Raw genomic sequence first — 23,744 nt, 5'->3', positions numbered from 1 at the left:
TGGTCTGTGTGAAATATCCTGGAAGTGTCTTATAAATAGAATCAAAGAAGTATCAATTTAATGCATTTTTTAGTTTGTGGACTTGGGATACAAGTATCTATAAATAATATAAGAATGATAAATATTTCAATTAATAGCTATTATTATGCATTTAATTTTATAGCCATTCTCTCTCTGCTAATAACTGACCACTGGAATGGCATTGAAGGTATTCATTTAATTTTTTAATATTGGTTTTTAACGTGTGGCATTGAAAGTATTTATTGATATTTATTGCTAAACCCTACCGACCCACTTTTAATTCAACTGGCTATTACAAAATTTTAGGAATAAAGTTTATCGATTGATGATTCATTGATAGTGATTTACTATCTGTTTCTTTTTTGTTAAACTAAACCTCATAACCTGCTAGTTTTGGAAGAAAATCCTAAAATAAATAATATGCAATTTATCAGATACATATATATATATATATATCTCATCAACTTCTCGTAAGGAAAAAAATTACATATTTGTATAATTAATAAACTACTTTTGGAAGAAAATCCAAGAAATTTAATGATTTATAATCAACTGCTTTTGGAAGAAAACCCGAGAAATTAAATGTCAAGCAATCTCTCCAAGCTGTATATAAAGAAACAGTTTGCATCCCGCTTGATCTGATCACATTTCATATTTTCACTCCAAATCATATTCTCTAAATATGAATTCTACAAAAAGCAGCAAGGTCATTGTCGTTCTTATGCTTCTCTTATTCATTACCGGTAAGAATAGATTCCGAGATATTTTTTGTTTTTCAACTATTAAATATATATATTTACAATCTGAGTCTAAATTTTTGTCATAATTTTACTCATAAACTCATGATTCTGATAACCTAGCTTGTCCTTTTGTCCAAAATATAAGTCACTTTCACCCACTACATAGGAACAAAAAATAAGTAACTAACTAATGGGGTTGAATCTAGCAAAAAAAAACTAATCTCTTAGAATATGATGGGCTAATATTTGAATATCTGTTGGAAGGAGCCACATTTAGTAATCAACAATACCTTGAATAGAATTGCTTCAAACAAGAGGGACTTATATTTTGAATCTGAGAAAGTATTATTTAGAGATTCCAAATTTTTTGCAGACTATTAAAATGAGGCATTTTTTTATGATAACAATTTTTGACCAGGTCTTGAGGCGCAGGCAGCAAGTGAACAACAAACTCGGAACTGTCCTCGTGGCGCATTCCAAACACCTAACTGCAAAGACAAAGATTGCTCGCACTTTTGTACTCGCGTCAAAGGTTATGCACGTGGATATTGTGTCACCAACGATATGTGCGGTTGTTTCGCTTGTTCCAACTTTGCCTAGCTTTTTGTGTGTATCTAAATATCTTAATTAAATAAATTATTGTTGCTTTACATTTTATATTTATGACTAAAGGTAATGTTTGATCTGCAGTGTTTGATATTAGATCAGATTTGAGTATTTGTTGAGTTTAAATAAGAGCGACGTAGTCAGGCAGAATGACAGGTTTCATTTTCAAAACATCAAAACAAACTTGTTCAATCTCAATGACCAAGCGGAATCAATGCCCAATTGGCAAAATTAGGGAAAGCAATGACAAGCTCAGAAGCATTGGATTAACTCTTATTATCAATGGTCAATAAAAAGAAAATAGATTTGTCAATGCTTATAGTTTCATTGGATTTTGAATTAGGTCCCTCTAATTTTATTTCTTTTTATTGAATCCTAATACTTTGTTCTGTTAAAGTCATAGGTCCTTCCATTAATAAATTCTCAAAACACCGTTAGTTGCTCTTTCTCCCCCATTAAAAGCCGGTGGTTCTCTCTCTCATCAACCATGACCAGTTTCATCATGACACCAAGAAGGAGAAGAAGAGCTCCTTCTTTAACTGGTTCTTCTCCATCAATATCGGCGTGCCGCTTCCATGCTACTACTCCAGTAGTGAGCCTTCTGCCAAGAGGGAAGGAGGTGGGGCTAGCACATGTGGGATCCTACTAGTGGGTTCCAACTCATGAAGACAGGGTCTTTGAGGAACAAGGTACGTGGGAATAGTGGGTATCTAGCTCTTGCAGACTAGGTGACCATCATCCTTAGCCTCTAGGCACTCCAAACAGCCTCATCCCTAAAACTCTAATAACTATGATTACTTTTTTGGCATTGATCAATCTAAAATCATAAATTAATATTGCCGAAGGTCATGAGCACTTGAAACTAAAAAATCAATACTCTTTCATGGAATAATGCAAGGGTCTCAAAACAAAAGCTTGAAAGAAACTATCAAATCAAAACAAAAGCTTGAAAGAAACTATCAAACTTCAAGGCCAAAAAAAAGAAAGAAACTATCAACCTCCTCTAACGTCGTCAAGAAAAAAAGCTTTCATGAAATAGCGTGCAGAGATAGTAACCAAACAAGATACTCTTTTGATTCTTAATATAAAACTCAATTATTGAGTTGATTTTAATCCTAAATATAAGACCTATTTCTCACATTTATCAATTTTTTTTAAATTATCATTATGAACACTCTTTCAATTATAATTAAATAGAAGAAAGAGAAGGGATATTAAAAAAGATGATTATGATATTTTAGAAAAAACATATCACATTTCTTGTAATTAACTAACTTTACTAACTTTCTTAATCCAATCAAATTAGTTAAATGAATCTTATATTAAGGACTGGAAGAGTATTAAATAATAAATTACAACTAGATAGAAGAGCCTAATGCGAGCTGCTGGGCTTTCTTATAGTCAAGTTAGAGTCCTGTACAAATGTGCTGGATTGCACATAACCTTCATCGATTAGCATCAACATCCACAACAACATAGAAGCGACACGCCGATATTGATGGAGAAGCAGAACCAGTTGAAGAAAGAGCTCTCCTTCTCAGCGTCATCATTGAAGTGGTTATGGCTGATGACAGAGAGCCACCCGCTTTTAACAGGAGAGAGAGACCAACTAACAGTGTTTTGAGAATTTATTAACAGAAGGACCTATGGTTTTAACAGAACAAAGTATAAGGATTCAATAATTAAAAAAAAAAAAAAACTAGAGGGACCTAATTCAAAATCTAATAAAACTAAAGGACTGACAAACCTATTCTCCCAATAAAAAATTACAATAAGACATTAGATTGACGATTTGATATAAGGACTAAAGATGACCAAGTAATTTATCTTCGAAACAAAAAGATCCAAAATGGTCAAACGAAAAATTTGGGCAAGATAGGCCCTCCCTACATCCCTACACCTTCCTCCCGGAGCCACAATAACCGAGTTCTGAATAGCAACTTCATCCACTCTCTAAGGTGAAAACAAGCTTCAATGTCAGCTTCAATGTCTCCTCTGCAAATAAGACAAAAATGTCAATTCCAAAACTCCATTGATATGGTTTCATCAAGTTTCCATGTTGGAAACGGATTTTAGTAACTTTCGAGACAAAACTACTCCTATGTAACTCACTCTAGTTAAAACGTGATTTTGACCAAGGTTAATGGGTTTCCATACATAATATTTTAAAGGACAGCAAGGGGAGACAATCCACTCACCCTTGCATCTAGAGAACAAAAATGTTATAAAAACATATGGCGAATAAATAGGCAACAACATTGTTCAGGCAAAACAGGGAGAAGGGGGGGGATAGGTAATAGCATTGTTAAATCCCATTCAGATGCGATACTGGATGAACAAACAAATATAAAGCACGAGCCGTAGCTCAAGTAACACGATAATTGTGTTTTAGAAGGTAAGTATAAGTTGCATGCCTTTCGCTTTTTCAGTCCTCCTTTCCTGCTACCATTGTTACTAGAGCCCACCATTTCCTCTCCACTTTTATCCCCAAAGGGTAATGTTTTGATTTCGTCAAAGAAACTCTCTGTCAGACCTTGCAACCTGGAAAAAAATTAACAACGAGGGGGAAGATGTGTGTATAAAATATCTTCACAAACTCAAACACTTTGTTATGTTTGCTAAAATAATAAGATAACAATCCAGGCAATTTTCATACCCGTTTCTTGATTTCTTCAAGTATTTATCTCTCTTCCTTTCCATCTTTGAAAGTGGGACTCGAGTGAAGAGCTCCTCTTCTTGCCGGGCACGGTCCTCCATCTTGGCAACATGTTTTTCAACTTCCCTGCTGGTTCCCATGAAATCCCTGACCTGTGTCATATGCAGCCAAAATAATATAACAACTAAACTCATTGAATCATTATCATTCAAGCCTCAAAATAAAACAATAGGTTACCTCTTCAGGCCGATCCTCCATGTCATTCATCAATGACCTGATATAATCACTCTGCTTAGCTTGCCTTAGAATCTCTTTCTCTCTTCTCAACGCATTTCTTTCCTGCTTTGATGTTTTATCTAACTCCATAGAAGTAGGAGCAATTTTTACAGGACGATACACAGCATCACCATCCTAAAATATGAAGAAATTATGTCAGAGGAAAAATCAAGATGTCTAGCTTCATAATGCCACCATTACTGAATTCTATATTATTAATCACTCACCTGAGATTGGTTATCTAACTTGCTAACAAGCATGTCAGGATTCGGACGATATTTTGATAGATCCTCACTCTTATTGGGTGCAACTGGCTCCTCATTTGGAATAACATTTCCCTTCACATTCTCACTAGCCTTTGTTAATTTTTGTATTTGGTATTGTTGTTTTTTGTCAATTGGCCGAATCTGCAGTAGATGAGGAAGTGGAATTTGTTAAACCCAGAATATATATTTCTAAATGATCTTCAAGGGTAAGACAGAGAACTGAACCTGACCTTTTCCAAAAATAATCTAATCTCCACAATACTTCGCACAACAGGATGTCCTTCTATTGATAACCCTTTAGCCTTTCGGAGCAAATAATAGACAAGGGACTGACAATAGTTCAGGAGCAGCAAATTTTTAGCTTCAAGATAGCTAAATCCCTCCGCGGTAGGGTACTCATCTTGTTTGACCTGATTTCAGAGACACGGAACAAATTATTTTAGACATGCTAAAGGGGCAACGGTAGAAAGAAGTATCGAGAAAATAGTTTAAGTAAGAACCAATGCGTTAAATTCAAAATGATAGCATTATAAATTTTGTGATAGTCAAGGAAAAAGCAAGCAGCGCTAAAAAGTAATAAACTTCATTTCTTAATAGAGATGCTTCAGTACCTTGACAGTTAAAGACTGAATTTTACTTCTTATAGAATCAAGTCCTTCTTTCATTTCTTTCAATAATGCAGAGAGCTGAGGCGCATCACTGTAAACAAAGTGAAGAAATTAGAAAATAAACCTGACAAAGTTCCAACCATGTCCCTATGTGAAGAAATTAGAAAATAAACCTGACAAAGTTCCAACCATGTCCCTATGGGCGTCTGAGTACCAAAAAATTGAAGTACTCATAACATTTAGCTTTCAATGCGCAACAACACAGACAAACTTACTCTTTCTTGACATCACCATTATTTGAGTGGTTAGCAGTCTCCTCCATGGTTGATGAAACAACTAGAATTGCCTCGTAACCTGTAATTCTGGAGACACATAAGTTTTATTAAATATCAATCCGGAAATAGAGCGAACAGAGAGAGGGATAAAAACATTGGTACCTGAGAGTGGTGAGTCAAATTCAGATGATCCGAGATTCGATTGCGAGTCTGAGAGCCAAAAAATGAGAGACGACGACGAGGCTGAGAGCTGAGAGGCAAGATGCGACTGCGAGTTGCAGCGAAAGGAGTGAGACTCTAACCATGAGAGTGAGACGAGAGTCTAGACTCGAGCAAGACCGAGAGCTGCTGAGCCGCAGCGGGCGCGGACTGGGGTTCTCTATTTCTTTCTAATTTTTTCCCTCGTAATCTCACATTCACCAAAAACAAAAAAAAAAAAGAATCAATGTTTTATGATTAGAAACAATGAGGCGACAGTTAACACTCACCGAATCCCTTCGGGCTTGTTTGGTACGAAAGAAATGAAAAGGAGAGAAAGGAAGAAAAAATTTCGATGAGTTCAATTTAAAAAATTAAAAAATAAGGTTTTAAAATTTTAATTAAAAAAATGTAATATAAAAGAGTAATAAGAAATAATTAAAATCTTTTAATCTTATTTTTTTAATTTTTTAAATCAAACTTATTAAAATTTTTCCTCCGGGCCTTTCTGTTTTTCCTGTACCAAACAGACTCTTAGAAAATTAGTCTGGCTTTTCAATACTTTAAGTTCAACGAAAAAAAAATCAATATTTTAAATTTAATATTTTATAAAATTATTATAAATATTAACAAATAATTTGTTTTTAATTAATTATTTCTTAGAATCTATATTCAACTCAGAAAAATAGAACATTTTAAGAAATTTAAAAAGTTTGGCTAATAATTTTTAATCAATTTTTCTTACACTTTTATCTTACGCTCTCATTTTATTCAAATCTTATAATGTCATTTTAAAATTTTTTAAATTGATCTCGTTAAAATTTTTCATCTTGTTTCCTCCTGAATCTTCCATTTCCATTCGTACCATAGGGTAGCTTTTTAAATTTTTTTATAAATAATATATTTTCTTTACGTTATGTTTATATTTCTTTCATTTATTTTATTATATAATTTTTTAATCTTTTTGTTCTTATAATTCATTGACTCGTAAATTTATGTTTTTATTTCTTATCTTTACCCATTTTCTCTAGTGTTGTTTTTTATGTCTGAGATTATACAACATATCAAAACGAGTCTAATCAGATTATTGTTCCCACATCGGCCACGCGCCAGATTACCCACACAGAATGACTGCAAAGCGTTTTTCTCATAATATTTGCGGGAAAAAAATAACATTTATACAAAATGTTAATAAAGAACATAATATCATCTTCATATGTTATTACAAGCACACGATTTCCCTTAAAATCATAATTACAATAACCACGTACCAGCAAGCGAATTGTGACAAATCAAACAGGAGAAATTGCATATGAAGGGGATTATCAGCAACAATGAACATGGCTTTTAAGCACAGTACATAAACTTAAGTGCAGATTCCAGTAACAAGTCCCACTTTGATGCAATGCCAAGTAAAAAGACTGTATAACTCTCCATTTGAAAATTTCCAGTCAATCCCAGTCATGTGGTCCCCTTGTTGCACCAATAATAATTGCAATTGTAGCAAGAACAGCCTGCAAAATTAGTCTCACAAGATCAGCCATCTAATCAGATAGACAGAGGCCCTTCTCATGAATCATGGAACGGTTTGATGGGGAAAACGCTGCAATATAGTTCAACAGAGAGAGAGACTTGAACCCCAACCTAGACATCTTTTTGATTGTTGTAGAGCTTTATAACTTTGTATCATTTCAAGAACTTTGGGAAAGGGGCATAATGCTTAAAAGGCTCGGGTACGTAAGAGGCTTCAAAGCAGAAAAGAATCAAGTCGGATAAAGTAGTGCTTCACCCAGTCCCTATTATAGGACGTCTTCTAAAAGGATTTTTTTTTTTTTTTTTTGGTCTTTGATATAAATTACTTAGGGTGTGTTTGGAATCACATCTGGAGCTTCAAACTGACTTCTCTACTGGCAAAAGGAGCTTTTTTTATTTGGGATGTGTTTGGAATCACATTTTTGCAATCTGACTTCTGTGACTGAAACGGACTTATACAATAAGCTCAAAGAAGCTGTTTTTATCCAATCTGACTTCTGTAAAAGTCAGATTGAAAAAAAAGTTACTTCTCCACCGCTAATCCAAACATACCCTTAGAGAGTTATTAATGCTTATTTGTCAAATTTGCCACCGTAATTAATGCTTAAATGCGGTTCTTCGTATTTTTCTCACTCTTTCAGAACCTCATTAATAAGGATAAAATTGAAATTTTTTATCAATTTAAGATGGATTTAATGAGTTAACTGTTATTCCTTGATGAGAATCAGTCCAAAGTGCCTTATAATAGGGACTAGGGAGTACAAGATTGTTCGGTGCTACCCTCTGGGGAGGCAAGATGAAATCTGAATATGGCAATGGCACTACGGAAATGTATACAGAACATGAAGCTGAAACTTGCTTCAATTCAAAAGTGGAAGGTAGAGGGAATCACTTACAGCAATTGTACATGCAATATATCCAGGTTTCTCTCGGTGGTCTAGTCTGCTGGAACAGACTAGAATCATTACCCCGACATACCAAGGGAGTGCACCAAGGAAGAAACCTATTATAAACCTTCACGGGAGAAGAAACGTTTGGAATCAACAACTCAATATAAACAACAAAAAGTGGTTAGCATGGTATAACCAGACAGCAAAAGAGAGGAATTAGAGAATCAAACATGTAATATAATGTAAAACAAAAATCTTAACAGTTCCGGCATGTTCATGAAACTACATAAGAAGCGTGGAAAAATCTAGTAGCAGGATAAATTTATTCTTATCGTGCCTGCATAATCAGGTAACTCAACCTGAAACCATTTAACTACCTACAACTAACTTAGTACTCCCAAGAAAAATTCCTCCAGTTAATGCACAGGACAAGATCATGAATCATATAATAATGGCTCCAACTTAGAAATAAAAAAATGCCAACCGTACCAATCAATATCACGATCCTAATCAAAATACTGGCTCCATCATCTTTCCCTTCTCCTTTGAGGGGCGGAGAGGATGGGTGCAGTAATAGGAAAAAAAAATTGTCGGTACCGATAGATACAAACTACTGAAACTCAGAGCAGCTTGCCTCGAAGGGGACCAACTTGGTTGATGTTCAGGAAGGGTCTCATGAAAGGACCAAATTTCATGCCGTTTCCATCTCCCCCCTTCCAGAGTAAAATGAACTGTAAAGTCCAATCCTTTAAAACCAACCATACAACAACAACAAGCTTTATCCCACTAGGTGGGGTCGGCTACATGAATCACACGACGCCATCATGCTCTGTCAACAACCCAATCCTTAGATATGTTATTGACTAGGAGGTCTCGTTCAATGATCTCATTCAACGTTCTTCTCAGTCTTCCCCTGCCTCTTTTTATGGGACTCCATCTTATTTGATCCACCCTCCTCACCGGGGCCTCCAAAGGCCTTCTCTGCACATGTCCAAACCATCTTAAGCGATTTTCAACCATTTTCTCTTGGATAGGTGTCACACCGACTCTTGTCCTGATATTTTCATTTCGAATCCTATCTTTTCTTGTATGACCACACATCCATCTCAACATCCTCATTTATGCTACTCCGACTTTGTGCTCTTGTTTTCCCTTTATTGCCCAACATTCACTACCATACATCATAGCTGGTTTTATAGCAGTCCGATAAAATTTTCCTTTAAGTTTCTCAGATACCTTCTTATCGCAAATAACTCCGGTAGCTTTCCTCCACTTTAACCAGCCAGCTTGAATTCTATGAGAAATGTCTCCATCAATTTCCCCATCCTCCTGTATAATGGATCCTACGTATTTAAACTTTGAAACTTGAGAAATAATTTGCTCTCCCATCCTCACCTCCAAATCCCCATTACCTTGCCTCCCTCCAAAATCACAATGCATATATTTTGTTTTGTTCCTGCTCAAACGGAAACCTTTCGACTCCAAAGTCCTTCTCCATAACTCTAAACTAGTGTTAATCTCTTCTTTTGATTCCGCCATAAGAACTATATCATCCGCGAAGAGCATGAGAAAAATTTGCTGGCAATGACATATCAGTTATCACAATCATTTGCTAATTTCACTGTTGAGCTCAATCAGGTAGCCCACTACCGTAATACAAAATAAGGATAACATTTTAATTCCACTGTGGTTTTTATGCATGTTGTAATCTCACAGAAACCTATCCCTAAAAATAGATAGAAAATCAAAGTATTTTCCTTATAATCAATAGCATAAATTGAGATTTGAATTCACAAAACAAAAAAGAAAAAGCAAAGGAAATTTCAGCAAAAGAACATATCAGGTAGTAAAAAATAGTTAAAGGCAATCAGACTCTAGCAGAATCTGAGGCTAAAATATATGGTGATCAAAACATTCAAAACTAACCAAACAAATATATAACAAAACTTATATATGATTATAATACACCTACAAGTTTTTTGGGTAAATCATACGCCTATAAGTTAATGCTGTGAAATGTAAATTATCACTTACAAGAACCAGCCAAAGCCAATACCACAACAGGGAAGCCGACGCTCTCTCACAGGCATTCCTTCAACAACTGCATAACCTGAAATAATAACACAAAGGGAAATTTATCAAAAGCAAGCAGCATATTCGTTACACAAGAAAAAAAAAATCAAAATCAAGTAAATAAAAGTCAAACCATGCATAGTAAATCTCTATGTAACTAAGCTTCATTTAGACATTCGCAAGAGGAGATCTTAAGGCCATTCACAGTTATGAATATCAAAATATAATGCCTATTTCATTCACCAAGGTATTTTAATAAAGTATATGCTAGATTATAAAAAGACTGATTGATGAACATGCACCTATATTATAAAGAGTCTTTGAAATTATGTAAAACTTCTTTTTCTTCTTTAGTTGATCCTGTTTAAATGCCATTTCATAAATCTTTTTGACAACTGAGATAAAAAAAGCTATTTACCTTTAGATGATACTTTTAGCACATAATATAAGGAGGTATTAATCAACAGCTCAGATTTATTGCGAAGAGGATTCATTAAAATACAGAAAGGAAAATGGATAACCAAGTATATACAAAAAATAAGAATCCAGAGTCCAAATATGACTTTTAAGCCACAGATAATACTACTAATCTACAGAGTTTGCCTCAGTAAATTTTTGTTCAGACATGAAGTGCAAAGAACTACGTTTTATCTGTGACTCTAAATTCAAATAAACAACTACCGCTAATTAATCATCTATACTCATATCCAAGCCAACTAACATCACTGTCCTAAGTTGTATAAAATTAGTCAACAAATGCAGCAGCACTGAAAGCTGCTATCATTTCAGAGTGGCATCATCATATCCATAGACACCATTGGCATATCAATACCATGGGATGATCCAAGAAATCAAGAGCAAATTTAATCCAAATACATACATAATGGACCTCAAAGCTCAAGCAATCAAGTATTAAGTCTCAACAACATTTTCTCTAGTTCTACTTCATGTGAGATCATTCCTAAACATGAGACTCAGCATTGAAACACAAACAAAATGACCAACTAATTAGTGTATGCCTTCCGTCAGACAAGGAACTCCATCAGCTCAAACGAACCCATCCAAGAACCATCAGACAAATCATCCCTTGACCGTAGGGACTTCTAAGTCACAACGCCTCCTGTTGAAGGGAAGTAAAAATAAAAGACCAGGCATACATCATTTGCATAGCAACTGAATCCTGGTATTAGAATATGAATGCTGAGCCAACAATTTATATGCATGACTCAGAGCATGATAAAAATTTCTAAACGAAGTATCTTCAACTATTAGAGTTGAAGATCATGATGGCAAAGCAAAATCATTAATGAAAGATCGATCACCGTAAATTATAAAGCAACAGCGTCTCTAAAACCATTTAGCCTTCAACACCAAGTTATCAATATATTTAGATTATTCCTTACAGAAATGAAGTATCAGTTTCAACTTTCAACTAAAGTGAGGAAAGATAAACAGTTCTACATTAAGCAAACCAAATCAAATAAGCCCAACTAACCGAGTTGAAGACATTTCGTAGCAACAAACTGGATCGAATACAACCAAAACCATTTCAAATCACTCATTCTAGCATTAAATCAATAATATTGATCCGCAAGCACCAACCTAACCCACAAAGACAACAAATCAGTCAAAACAAAAAGGGAGAGCGGACACCTAGAAACATACCCGGTGGAGACGCTTGGTAGCCATGAGGATAATACTGAGGAGCTGACGGGTTGCTGACGCCAGGAGGTGGGACCGGCTGAGGGAAGCCGATCGCGGGCTGAGGAGGCGGCGGATAGTTGGAGACGCCTTGGAAGGTGCCATACTGAGGTGGTGGGTACGGCTGCTGCTGCGGCGGCGGAGGATAGGGATGCTGGGGGTCGCCGGAAACGGCTTTGACGTTGTCGTCTCTGTTCATCTTCATTTCGTGTCTGTGACTCCGATTGGTCAGCGAAAGTTTTCGGCTTTCATTAAATGCTTTAATTTATGGGGAAATCGACAACGGAGTAAGGGCATCGCCCGCAGCTCACCGAAGTCAACGTCAATGGGAGGCGATTACGTTCGTGGGAAGTAACCCTTCCTAGTCAAATCCAGTGGAGTTTCTCAGAAATCAGGTCCGTCTATTATTATTATTATTATTATTATTATTTTATTAAGTATTTATAACTATTTTTCATATAAGTGAAAATAAAACTCACTAACATGCTTATGTCGTAATGAAGATAGAAAAATTTTTGAAAGCTCCAATTACTATCCTTAAACAGGCTGTAATCATACATATAATAAAGTTCATGCAATATTAAAAAAAACTAATCATATATAAAAATAAAAAATATAAAAAAATTATATCAAATATGGCCTTCATCATGTATTAAATAAGATTGATTTTATTAAAAAGGACGGACAACAAAATTTTAGTAGTGAAATAAAATAATCGTAACGTTTTTTTATTTTTTGGAACCATAGATCATAGAGTACCTAAGACCGTGTAGATTTGGAATTTGGATTAGCATGTGCAAAAGTGAAGCGTTTACTAAATGACAAAATTTAGAGATGGGAAAATTTCGATTGAGGACTGCAGAAGACAATTTAAATCAGTCAAGGACCAAAACTTTCTGAAATTTCATTACAGGACTAAAGAACCAAATTGAAATTAAAATTTAGAGTAAGATTATAATAATACCCCTCTCTTTTTATTTTATTAAAAAATAAATATTAACCGGAACTACTGTTTCGGCCACCGGAGGTCGGAGGTCCGGCCACTGGCACAGCCGCCGCCGGGGGTTGGACTTCCGGTAGCCAGAATTTTTTTTGTTTAAAACAAGATGGCTAAGGAAGGGTTTGAAACCATGACCCCTTAGCACACCAAAAAGCTTATAACCACAAAGCCAAACAACCCATTTAATCATATGATGCAAATAAAAATATATATAACAAAACAAACGCAACTGTCCAAATATAAATGAACAAGTGAAATTCGACGATTTACAAGTGGAATTTAGCAATTTACAACAAAAATTAGGTAATTTACAAATAATATAATAGAATTCATAATCCTAAATGCAAGTGTTTAAATACAAATGAGCAAGTGAAATTTGAAGATTTACAATAAAAATTTATGGATTTACAATCCAAATTTGGCAAACACAAGAGAATTCACAATCCAAAATATAAGTGTTTGAGTGTAAATGAACAAGTGAAATTCAACGATTTACAAATAAAATGCAGCAATTTACAACAAACATTAGCCAATTTACAAATAACATAATAGAAGTCATAACCCTAAATGTAAGTGTTTAAGTGTAAATGAACAGGTGAAATTGTCGAATTTCACTTGCAAATCTATAAACTTTTATTGTAAATCTTCAAATTTCATTTGCTCATTTACACTTAAGTACTTATATTTGGGATTGTGAGTTCCATTATATTATTTGTAAATTTTTAAATTTTTGTTGTAAATTGTCTAAATTCACTTGCAAATCTATAAACTTTGGTTGTAAATCTTTAAATTTCACTTGTTTATTTACACTTAAACACTTGCATTTGTAGTTGTGAATTTCATTATATTATTTGTAAATTGTCTAATTTTTGTTATAAATTGCTGAATCTCATTTGTAAATCGTCGAATTTCACTTGTTCACTTACACTCAAACATTTACATTTTGAGTTGTGAATTCTCTTGTGTTTGCCAAATTTGGATTGTAGATCCATAAACTTTTGTTGTGAATCTTCAAATTTCACTTGTTCATTTGCACTTAAACACTTGCATTTGGGATTATGAATTCTATTATGTTATTTGTAAATTGCTTAATTTTTATTATAAATGCTGAATTCCACTTGTAAATCATCGAATTTCACTTATTCACTTATATTTGGACAGTTGCGTTTGTTTTGTTATATATATTTTTATTTGCATTATATGATTAAATGGATTACTTGGCTTGGTGGTTACAAGTTTTTTGGTGTGCCAAGGAGTCATGGGTTCAAACCCTTCATTGGTTACTTTGTTTTAAACAAAAAAAATTTCGGCTACCGGAGTTACTGTTCCGGCCACCAGAGGTCCAACCCCCGACGGCAGCCACCTGAGCATTGGTGGTCGGAACAGTAGCTTCCGTTAATATTTATTTTTTAATAAAATAAAAAGATAGGGGTATTATTATAATCTTACTCTAAATTTTAATTTCAATTTAGTCTCTTGGTCCTGCAGTGAAATTTCAGAAAGTTTTGGTCCTTGACTGATATAAATTGTTTTCTGTGGTCCTTAACTGAAATTTTCCCTTTAAAGATTGGCATGCTCCAATAATGATGTAAAATGATATTACTTCGATCCTTAATATAAGACCGATTTAACTAATTTAATTAGATTAAGAAAGTTAGGTAATTAATTAATTGTAAAAAATATAACATATTTTTCCTAAAACACCATAATCATCTTTTATAATATTATTCTTCATTCTTTTACTTGATCATGGTTGAGAAAGTATCTATAAGGTTAATTTAGGAAAAACTAATAAATGTGAAAAATATGTTTTATATTTAGAACCAAAATCAACTCAATAATTAGGATTTATACATTGTGTGCTAGAAATCATAATCAAATATGAATATATTTTCTATTTCAATTATATTATATTATTTTAATTTTGGCTTATTGGATTTTGGTTCAACCCAATTCGGCCACTGACTCTTGCATCCGGTCCTTAATATAAGACCCATTTGACTAATTTGATTAGATTAAAAAAGTTAAGTAAGTTAGTTAATTATAAGAAATGTGACATGTTTTCCTACCATGATCATCTTTCTTAATACATTTCTCCCTCTTCTACTTGATTATGGTTTAGGGAATATCTATAGGGGTAATTTAGAGAAAATTGATAAATATGAGAAATGAGTCTTATATTTAAGACCAAAACCAATTAAATCCTATATTAAGGACCGGAGGAGTATTATGTATTGATCAGTTCAATTATTAGTCCAATCTTTGATACTTTCTTCATTCGTATATTATTTTATAAATTTTATCATAAAACATTGGAAAAATATTTTAGGAATTAACTTGGGCATTATGATCATTTAAAGACCCTTAGGTACTATTTTGAAATATTTTAGTTCCTCATCGGCATCAATCAAGTTGCTCCTTATGAGTGTAATTCCCTTAACCCGTTCGCGATTAATCAATCAAAGAAACACTGTTAAGTTTTCAATCTTACTAATTTGTAATTAATCAAGGCAATAATGTAGCTTGTGATAATCCAATAATGGGCTTATTTGGATTAACATCGCACAAGTACTTATAAACACTTTCATAAAAACTGAGATAAAACTCCTTATCTCCTCTCACATACTTATCTTGTATTCTGTAAATGACATTTAAAAAGATACTTGTAAGATATTCTAAATAAGCCCAATGACTCTTGGTGGAATGTATTCAAGACAAGAAATTCAACTAAAATTAGTTAATGCTTCTAAGATTTTAAAATTATCCTCAATAAAGTTCATTAATTAAAACAGATAGTTCAATTGGTTGAGAAATATTAAAGCTTTTGGAGGGAAAATTAATATTTTAAACAGAGTTTTTAATTAAGGATCAGAGGAACGGGTCTTACCATAAGAAAGGGGGAGTACTATCAGTCCATCCTTTCTAAATATCTACGTGTTCGGCCCATTAATTGTGAAGCTTGGTTTATATCAGAAAAGACCCAGAGAGTAAGAAAGAAAGAAATCTAACCAGTTATCATTACTTATATCACAGAACAATAAGTAATATCACTAAGCTCAGATTATCCTTTGCAGTTTAATTTTACAGACTGCAGCAAACACTTTCAAGACCCACAAGCGTCGTTTTATTTTTGTTTCATAACTTACCATACGTCACATGGAGACAGCCAAATGAAGTTCCCAAATGCTCAGGTTGGTTTTGATTGAATTCCACAAACCATATTTGCGGGGACAGCCATGTCAATCATTTTCGGATATGGAAGATTAAGATCTGTCGCAAAAATCAAATGCGCCATTAGTACTTCACTTGAATAGAGAAAATATGCTCTATTTTTTCAGAATACTCTGTACAGATATATTCATCTAGCACTTACTTGCCATTATATTCTTGAAAGTTTCCTGCAAAAGAAGCATAAACAGTATCAATATTGAGACACTGCTGCAATTGAGGCTAACCAAAACCTAAGAAACACTGATGCTAGCATGACTAGATCCATTACATATTAGAATATCAATGCTAGTTTGGATCAGCTTTTGCCGGGGGGGGGGGAAGACATTTTTGCGTTCTATGAGATAAATAAGTGAGGAGAGTTTTGTAAAATGCAAAAATTCTTTTTTGCAGAGTCTCAAGCAGGTATAATACCAGTGTTTTAAATATGTACTAGGCAGTATTAGGCTTCATGTTAGAAGTGCATTTGCTTCATAAACGAAAAGTAAAATACAATTAAATTTTCATTATGTTTGAGTTTCTTTATTTGTCACCAGTATACTCATCGGTATTACAAGATCTACTCGAATAACCTCATAAGAACTTTCGTTTTTTTAACATAAAACGGGTAGAAATCAACATTCACAACTCATCATCCTATTTAACCAAACAGCATCTCCTAGTAAACAATTGATGACAGAATACTAGCTCGCTTGATTTCTGAGTGTCTAACAATGCTGAAAACACATCCCTGTTTGGTATCGAGAGACGGAGGAGATTTCCTTTCCTTCCTCATTCTGCAATATCCCTCAGGTATTTGTAATCATTACTTAATTTTTATATATTTTACCTCCTGTTTTAAAGGATGAGCAAGAGGGTTATTTTCTATTATCAAAATCACTTCTTTAATTTCGCTTTTCCAAAAATTCATGTGAAAATTACCTCATCCTTTGTGAGGCGGGGATTGTATTGCAACTCCTCCCCTACAGTGCTTACCTGAAATCAGCAGTTTGAGTAAATTGCAGTTTGAGCAACTTTCTAAAATTTAAGTAATGAAAAAGCTATGGGTTTCCTCCTTACCGCGAATCCTTTGTAATCATGAGCTGGATAGAGTAACGTATCCTTGGGCAATGTAAAAATCTGGTTCCAAAAAGATGGAAAATGAGATTATACACAAACTCATTGAAGAAGAAATACCATATTAAACCTTCTAGTCTACAACTCTACATTTCTAATTGTCAGTTTAATGTACGCTCAAGCTCTTGCCTGTGAATGCACTGACTTGTATAGCTGCTCTGAACTTCCACCCTGTGCAGTAACGCATTGGAAGGACATAATGTCAACATTCTTCAATGCTTCAGGAATTAAATAAGAAACTACTACCTTGGGTCCTTAATATAAAATCCACTTTGTAGTTCAATTTCTTCATTAAGGTGGATCTATATTAAGGACCGGATGTAGTATCTTTCAAGAAAACTGGAGCATAGCGTATACCTGAAAGTCTGTCCTTCCACATCCACGAATCAACAGGGCATCTCCTGTGAATGCCATCCTAGGTTGAGGCTGATCAGAAGCATCTCCTGTCACATAGGTCACACAGCCCACTGTATGGCCAGGAGTAGCACGAACCTAGAACAATAAAGACAGCAATAAATCTTACACATTAGGGAGTAATATATGATTACATGTCACCCACAACATAGTGTAAAAGAGAACAAGAACCTTTTGCCCAACAAACATTAGGAAAAAAAGCAGATCCTTTTACATTTATGCCAAAATCAATATAAAATATAAATATATATCAAGTCACATTGTTTACAAATGTGAACAGGTGCCCTATTCCTTAAATGTGGTGCAATGCATAGAAGGCTCACCTAGTAGTCGATAAATCAATCTATTATCTATTAGTAATATGTATGTATAGCAAGTCACACTAGTTAACAGCCATGAACAAGATAACTCATTCTTCATGCTCCGTGCAATGTATGGGAAAGCATGTCTGGTTTAACATAATTAACATCGAGGGAAAATGATTGGTAATAATTTCCAGTCAGTAGAATAATACTTCTCTTTACAAACACATACGTTTACACCACCAAAAATTGAGCTGCACAGATGGATGTTTGCTGAAGATTTATCATTCAGTGCAATATATGAAAGGGGAAAACTTCAATTCAGTTTTTAGATGCTTCTGCAAAGTTCTTTAATAGATTTATGGAACACGGACCAGCTTTTTAAAAACACTCAATATCATCATGATTAGTTCCAAAAAGATCCACCTATGCTATGCAGGTTCAAACCCCTTAGGTGGGCATGGAGTGTGTGTGTGGGTAAGCGTTTCCTCCCTATGGGGAAGGATTAAGGAGGGTGCGTGCGTGGTTGTAAATTGTAATTGGCTCCTATCACAAAAAAAAAAAAAAAAAAAAAAGCGCAAAAAAAGTTTGTACTGAAAGAACCTATGGCAAAAACCTAAGAAAATTTACCAGGCCATATCTAATATGAACACACAAAACCAAGCAAGACACTGTAAATACTACCTCCAGAAAGAGATCACCAAAACTGACTTTATCGCCATGCTCTACATACAGATCAGCTGTTGCACCACTTGCTCTTGAAATGACAGATTTTACATCTGGAGCTTTGCTCTATACAAAAAATTTAAACATCAAGTAATTACAAATGTTTACTCAAAGGAGCTTTTCAAATTTAATAAACTATTGCGAAAAAAAAAAGAATCCAGAAGCAGATCACATAGAAAATTTTAATGTGGAAAATCAAAAATTAGAAACAGCACACCTTAATGAGGCCTGTCCCTGTGACATGATCAGCGTGTACATGGGTGTTCATGGCATACACAAGACTTAGTCCTAATTGTTGAATGAGTGATAAATCTCTATCCACTGTCTTATCTACTGGGTCAATCAACTGAACATTAAAAAGAAAAGTCTCCATCAATCACACAACAAATATGCCAGGAAATCCCCAATCCCTTAACAACATAAACCCCAGAAACAATTTCTTAGAAACTCCAGTAACCCAATTTACAGCACAAAATGATGAAGAACCAGATTATAATCAAGATAAAAGAATCCTATATGATCGAGAACTTACCACAGCTGGTTTATTGGGGTGTAAAACATCAGCGAGGAGATAAGTGTAGGTTGAGGATTCTTTCTCGAAAAGCTGACGGAACAAAAGCTTAGACGACTGAGACAAAGTCGAGTAAGCAGCCATTGATGATCTGAGCCTTGAAGTTCCGGGAACTACTCTAGAAATTGGAGCTAGAGGCAAAGCGGTGGAGAATTTGGAAGCAGAGAGAGAGACTCTGACAAGCTGAAGACACAGCATCGGGACCAAAAATAACTTGGAAAAAACGTAGATAAAGCACGTGGGTATTGTTGGTTGCGAAAAACAGCAATGGGAGGACGTGGGTTTCGATCAGATTAGCATTAGCTAAAACCGCCGTTTGAAGAAGACAATTGGAAGTCAGGCGCTTGGTAGTGACAGTTTTGTCACATATACTATCTTATTTAAAAAAGATGATGACTCAACCAGAGATTGCAGGATGACTGAGCAACTTCCGCCTTTCTGGCAATGGGCCCGACGGGGGAGATGAAATACACACACTATAATACAGAGATTGCAGGACGACTGAGCAGCTTCTGCCTTTCTGGCAATGGCCCAGACGGGGGAGATGATATACACACGCTATAATACTACCGAATAGACTCCCTCTCCCTCTATCTGTGGCAATACATTCTCTCTCCCTCTAACTCTAAATAAACTTTTATTATTTTTTTAATTTAAAAAATACATTTTTCCTTTTTAAAATCTTAATTTCAACATATTTAATTCGTGGCATTAAAATAAAAAATGAAAAAAAAATACTTTATAGAATTAAAGAACTAGAACTAACAGAGTTAGGTTGGAATCCCTATTTAGAAAGTTTTTCATTCTTAATACCCAACAGTTGATAGGGCCTCTACTTGCAAAATTAAGCAGTAAAATTAATAAAAATGTATTTAATATTTAGAAAGACTAAAAAATAAATCTTACAAAAAAGAGAAAAACTAATATACCATCTGTCATTCTTAATATGAGTCTATAGGAGTTAAATTTGGTCATAAATATAATATTCTAATCAATTTTGTTCTCTTTATTTATCCAAACTAACCCCTATTGTGTTGTGTTAGGGAGTTTGCATCAAATGTTATTTTCAATCCAAATGATTTAAAAGAATATTTTTAAAAGAAATCAACACATACTTTTTTGACAAACAATTAATTTAACTATTTTACTTAATTTATTTAAATTAGTTGAGTAAAATCTTATATTAAATATCCATAGTAGTATAATATTACCCCCAATTTAAGGTTCATTTTTACATTGCTATTTGATGTGATGCAATCATGCAAATGTTGTTGTCTTAAAACTATCTTCCTAATAGAGATGGAAACAAGCTAGACGGCTTGTAATAGGTTACAGGCCAGACTTAAACTAATAGGCTACAAAATGGGCCTGGTCTGTTAAAAGCAAGGCCTGGCCTGTTTCCACTTTTTCTTCTTAGTGTGCCAGTAGTCCAACATACTAACATTGTGTTTGGTACGGGCTTTTCAAAGAGAAGGGGAGGGAAGTGACTCCCTTTCCTCGTTTGGCTAGAACAATTTTTAAGGAAGGGAGGGGTTCCCATTCTCTCCTTTTTTCTCTGGCTTCCCTTTAAAAAGTAGGGTTTTTGAAAGTGAAAATGAGAGAAAAATATTTAATTTCATAACTAGTCTTAGTAAAATAATATAATTTCTCTGTTGACCTCTCTTTGGCCCTTTCATTCTATATTTCTCTCTCAATCTTATAATTTTAGTAATTCTAAGCAACTCAACTTCATTTTCTTTTTATATTCAACTAGAAAAATCAAACTACTTAAAATTTTGTTAAAAAAATGAAATGATAAAAATCATTGGGACAAAAAAAAAGAAACGATGAAGAATTATAATATTTTAAAAAAAGTCAATCTACAGTAATATTAACTTAAGCTAGATAATAAGCATCTTTTAATCTTTTAATTAGTTAAAAATTAAAAAAATAAGGAAATAAAAGATAAAAAATTGTAAAAATGTAATTTTTCTTTCGAATCCAACAGAATCAACGAATAACATTGTGGAAAGAAATTTTATTTCAATTTTTTTGTTTGTTTTTCTCAAGGCAAAAGCACAACCTAGTTTTTTTTTTTTTTCAAATTGATAAATTGCCTCATACATATTGATAAAATAAAAAAAATAAAAAACTTTATTTAAATTTTATAAAAGTAAAATAGCTCATTTTTGAATAACTCCCGTCCCTACCCCTCTTATGTCAAATAAAGTATCATTAAAATGCCTCCTCTTTTTTCTCTTCCAATCAATCTAAATAAAATATTATTAAAATTTCTCCCCTCCCCTCCTCTTCCTTCCCCTCCCCTCTATATCTCTCCTCCCTTCCCATGCCCTCCTTTTTACTCTATTGAAGTCCCTCTCCTCCTCTTTTTTCTGCCGAGCTAAACAAAGTGTAAAAAGGCGTTTGGATTATTGAAGAAATGCTTTTAAAAAGACTTTTTTACAAATTGAAACAAATTTTTTTACATATTTATTCTGTATATTTTAAAAGCACTTTTAAAATTATAGTTTTATTTCTATCCAAACATTGACTAAATTAGAATTCGAAAACATGTTCTCTTGCTTAATGTCCAAATAATAATAATAATAATAATAATAATAATAATAATAATAATGGAACATGATGTGAGATGATATGGATGTGATCCTCTTTAATGAAAAGAATTAGACCCTTTCTTATTTATTATTGAAAATATTTTTCCCTTTTTATTATTTGTATACAAGATGTAATAAATAAGCCTAATATCTATAATTTATAGATAACATAACTCTAGTGACGCAAATGAAATATGGGGACTTCAAAAGATATGACTCAAGAAAGAAAAATTTCAAAAGGAGAAGGAAGACGGAGAGATGGCGAGTTGGATAAATAGGAGAAAATATGAAGGGAAAGGAAAGGAGCAATACAATCTTATCTCTTAGTAAATCTCTGCTAATACCAATCACCTTAAACAGAAGTCAAAAAAATATTAAGTAATTGTTAGAGGAGGAAAAATAGAAATACAAGAATATAAAACAAAAGGAAAAAGCGATCAAGTTGAAACAATGCTCTAAAAATGTCCAAGCATAAACTCTATTAAGAGTTTATCAATTTTCCTTTGTCAAAGTTTCCATTATATTATAAGAGAAACACAATGCCACAAGTAAAACCTGCAAAGAATTTAAACTTCTATTTCAATCTGAAAAAATAAGTATTTCAGTCTATAATTTTTCACAGTATAACTAATCAAGATTTAAATTTTCTCCGGTAGAAGTGTCTAAATATAAAAAATAAATAAATGTATAATATCTTTTTTATAAGGAGAATGAAGAATCTAAAATCATAATTTGAAAGTTAGATCAAGATTTCTTTTTCGGCCATGAAAAGTTAACTTCAAAGCTAAGAAAATTTTAATTAAGGATCCTGTTTACATACTTAGACCTAGATCCCTTTGGTGACCATCTAATAAGAGACAAGTTAACTTGAGCACACGGGTTCTCTGCTGCCCAGTGGGTCTGCAAATTTACAGAACTGACATCCTCTCAGAGCTGATCGCGACTGGTCATATTGCTTAGGGGCCGTTATCTTGCTTTATTTATTTCTCTGGTATCAAAAAAAAAATTGTATCAACACGAGCAAAAGTACTTAAAATAAATTGTACTGAGGCTTGTTTGCATTTGAGCACTTGTATATTTATTCTGTGTATCGGAAGTTATAATTAAAAACCTATTTTTAAATACTACTGTCTCAATTTCAAACCAGAAGCCTTGAGTCCATTTGAATTAGGAGGTGTTTGAGAAGCTAGCAAAGTGTTTTTTCTGTAAAACGAGACAAACTCTTTCATATATTTACTTCGTATATTATAAAAATGCTTTTAAAATTATGATTTGGTTTCTATCCAAATACCTCCTCAATCGCTTTTGACATGTTTTTATAAAAATTTTAAATTTTATTAACTCTTATTTAACATTTAAGAATTTTTTAATTTCATTCCTATTTTATATACACGATGATGGCTCATGAGAAAAGAGTCAGTACAATTCTAGTCTTGGACAAAAGCTTTCATTCGCAGCAACTGTAGAATGCTAAACAATAAACTAAAATGAGTCCAGTGATCATGCAGCGAGAAGAGCCGATTCCATGAAAATAACGGATTTGATTTTCCGTTTTACTTTATGAACCTGAGCCATGAACTCAAAAAAGCCAAACAAGCCAATTTTATCATATGATGCATTCTGGCATCAAGGGTCATATCTCTCTGGCTTTCAAAATCATGTTGGACCACACATAGCTTCATGTCAGTAATTGGTTGAGGACCCAGGAGGCTCAAGCTTTCGCTCAGCTCCCATGAGTCAACTCTCCACTTGGAGTGGGCCGGCCAGCTCGGCCATGGTAGAGGCATGTCATAGACTTTATAAAGATTAGATTTTGTCAGATGGAGGCGATGTAGCAAAACATCGACCCCTCCTTGGGAGTTGATATTTAGGCTGGTGTTAGAATCTCTGTTGGACGCTATATTTATAGAAGATGAAGATGAAGATGACGACGAGGGGGGAAATGAAGCA

The 23,744-nt window shown here is 33.8% G+C and overlaps 3 protein-coding genes across 5 annotated transcripts in view; all 3 read right to left on the bottom strand.

Annotated features, from left to right (window-relative positions):
* Positions 1-2,970: 2,970 nt before the first annotated feature.
* Positions 2,971-5,817, bottom strand: LOC114714780 (neuroguidin-A-like). Of its 3 annotated transcripts, XM_028899550.1 has the most exons (9): positions 5,611-5,812; positions 5,449-5,535; positions 5,177-5,264; positions 4,796-4,975; positions 4,527-4,706; positions 4,261-4,434; positions 4,024-4,175; positions 3,782-3,908; positions 2,971-3,362 (listed from the first exon to the last, which is right to left on the bottom strand). In XM_028899550.1, exons 2-9 carry the CDS (start codon positions 5,493-5,495, stop codon positions 3,351-3,353), a joined length of 960 nt encoding a protein of 319 aa, XP_028755383.1. In that variant the 5' UTR covers positions 5,496-5,535; positions 5,611-5,812; the 3' UTR covers positions 2,971-3,350. The 3 variants fall into 3 exon arrangements, with proteins under 3 accessions (XP_028755383.1, XP_028755384.1, XP_028755382.1); XM_028899551.1 differs by lacking the exon at positions 2,971-3,362 and having other exon boundaries at positions 3,382-3,908; positions 5,449-5,527; positions 5,611-5,752; XM_028899549.1 differs by lacking the exon at positions 2,971-3,362 and having other exon boundaries at positions 3,384-3,908; positions 5,611-5,817.
* Positions 5,818-6,801: 984 nt separating this feature from the next.
* LOC114714781 (60S ribosomal protein L18a-like protein) lies at positions 6,802-12,180 on the bottom strand. The gene is made up of 4 exons (XM_028899552.1): positions 11,808-12,180; positions 10,104-10,179; positions 8,076-8,193; positions 6,802-7,160 (listed from the first exon to the last, which is right to left on the bottom strand). Exons 1-4 carry the CDS (start codon positions 12,046-12,048, stop codon positions 7,098-7,100), a joined length of 498 nt encoding a protein of 165 aa, XP_028755385.1. The 5' UTR covers positions 12,049-12,180; the 3' UTR covers positions 6,802-7,097.
* A 3,651-nt stretch (positions 12,181-15,831) lies between these two features.
* The window catches only part of LOC114714764 (persulfide dioxygenase ETHE1 homolog, mitochondrial), a 32,271-nt gene continuing 24,358 nt past the window's right edge, over positions 15,832-23,744 (bottom strand). The window contains exons 3-11 of the mRNA XM_028899532.1: positions 19,162-19,414; positions 18,847-18,975; positions 18,588-18,695; positions 17,545-17,679; positions 17,317-17,358; positions 17,131-17,190; positions 16,993-17,046; positions 16,217-16,241; positions 15,832-16,113 (exon numbers count right to left, since the gene is read on the bottom strand). Of these exons, the coding sequence (XP_028755365.1) occupies positions 16,031-16,113; positions 16,217-16,241; positions 16,993-17,046; positions 17,131-17,190; positions 17,317-17,358; positions 17,545-17,679; positions 18,588-18,695; positions 18,847-18,975; positions 19,162-19,398 (873 nt within the window). The 5' untranslated portion in view covers positions 19,399-19,414 and the 3' untranslated portion in view covers positions 15,832-16,030. The remainder of the gene's footprint in view (positions 16,114-16,216; positions 16,242-16,992; positions 17,047-17,130; positions 17,191-17,316; positions 17,359-17,544; positions 17,680-18,587; positions 18,696-18,846; positions 18,976-19,161; positions 19,415-23,744) is intronic.

The sequence above is a fragment of the Neltuma alba genome, unplaced genomic scaffold (genome assembly GCF_004799145.2).
Source record: "Neltuma alba isolate B1F8T4 unplaced genomic scaffold, ASM479914v2 tig00011541_pilon, whole genome shotgun sequence".
In the NCBI taxonomy this organism is placed as follows: Eukaryota; Viridiplantae; Streptophyta; class Magnoliopsida; order Fabales; family Fabaceae; genus Neltuma; species Neltuma alba.
The sequence above is the reverse complement of the archived record's forward strand: the minus strand, read 5'-3'. Positions and strand labels throughout refer to the sequence as shown.

Excerpts from the sequence above, each read along its gene's own strand:
- LOC114714780 (XM_028899549.1), bottom strand. The coding sequence starts at position 5,495 with ATGGAGGAGACTGCTAACCACTCAAATAATGGTGATGTCAAGAAAGA. Across the intron at positions 5,265-5,448 it reads AATGGTGATGTCAAGAAAGA|TGATGCGCCTCAGCTCTCTG; the intron begins GTAAGTTTGTCT and ends CTTTGTTTACAG. Across the intron at positions 4,707-4,795 it reads TTAGATTATTTTTGGAAAAG|ATTCGGCCAATTGACAAAAA; the intron begins GTCAGGTTCAGT and ends CATCTACTGCAG.
- LOC114714781 (XM_028899552.1), bottom strand. The coding sequence starts at position 12,048 with ATGAAGATGAACAGAGACGACAACGTCAAAGCCGTTTCCGGCGACCCC. Across the intron at positions 10,180-11,807 it reads CTACCAAGCGTCTCCACCGG|GTTATGCAGTTGTTGAAGGA; the intron begins GTATGTTTCTAG and ends TTATTATTTCAG. Across the intron at positions 7,161-8,075 it reads ATATTGCATGTACAATTGCT|GCTGTTCTTGCTACAATTGC; the intron begins GTAAGTGATTCC and ends CTAATTTTGCAG.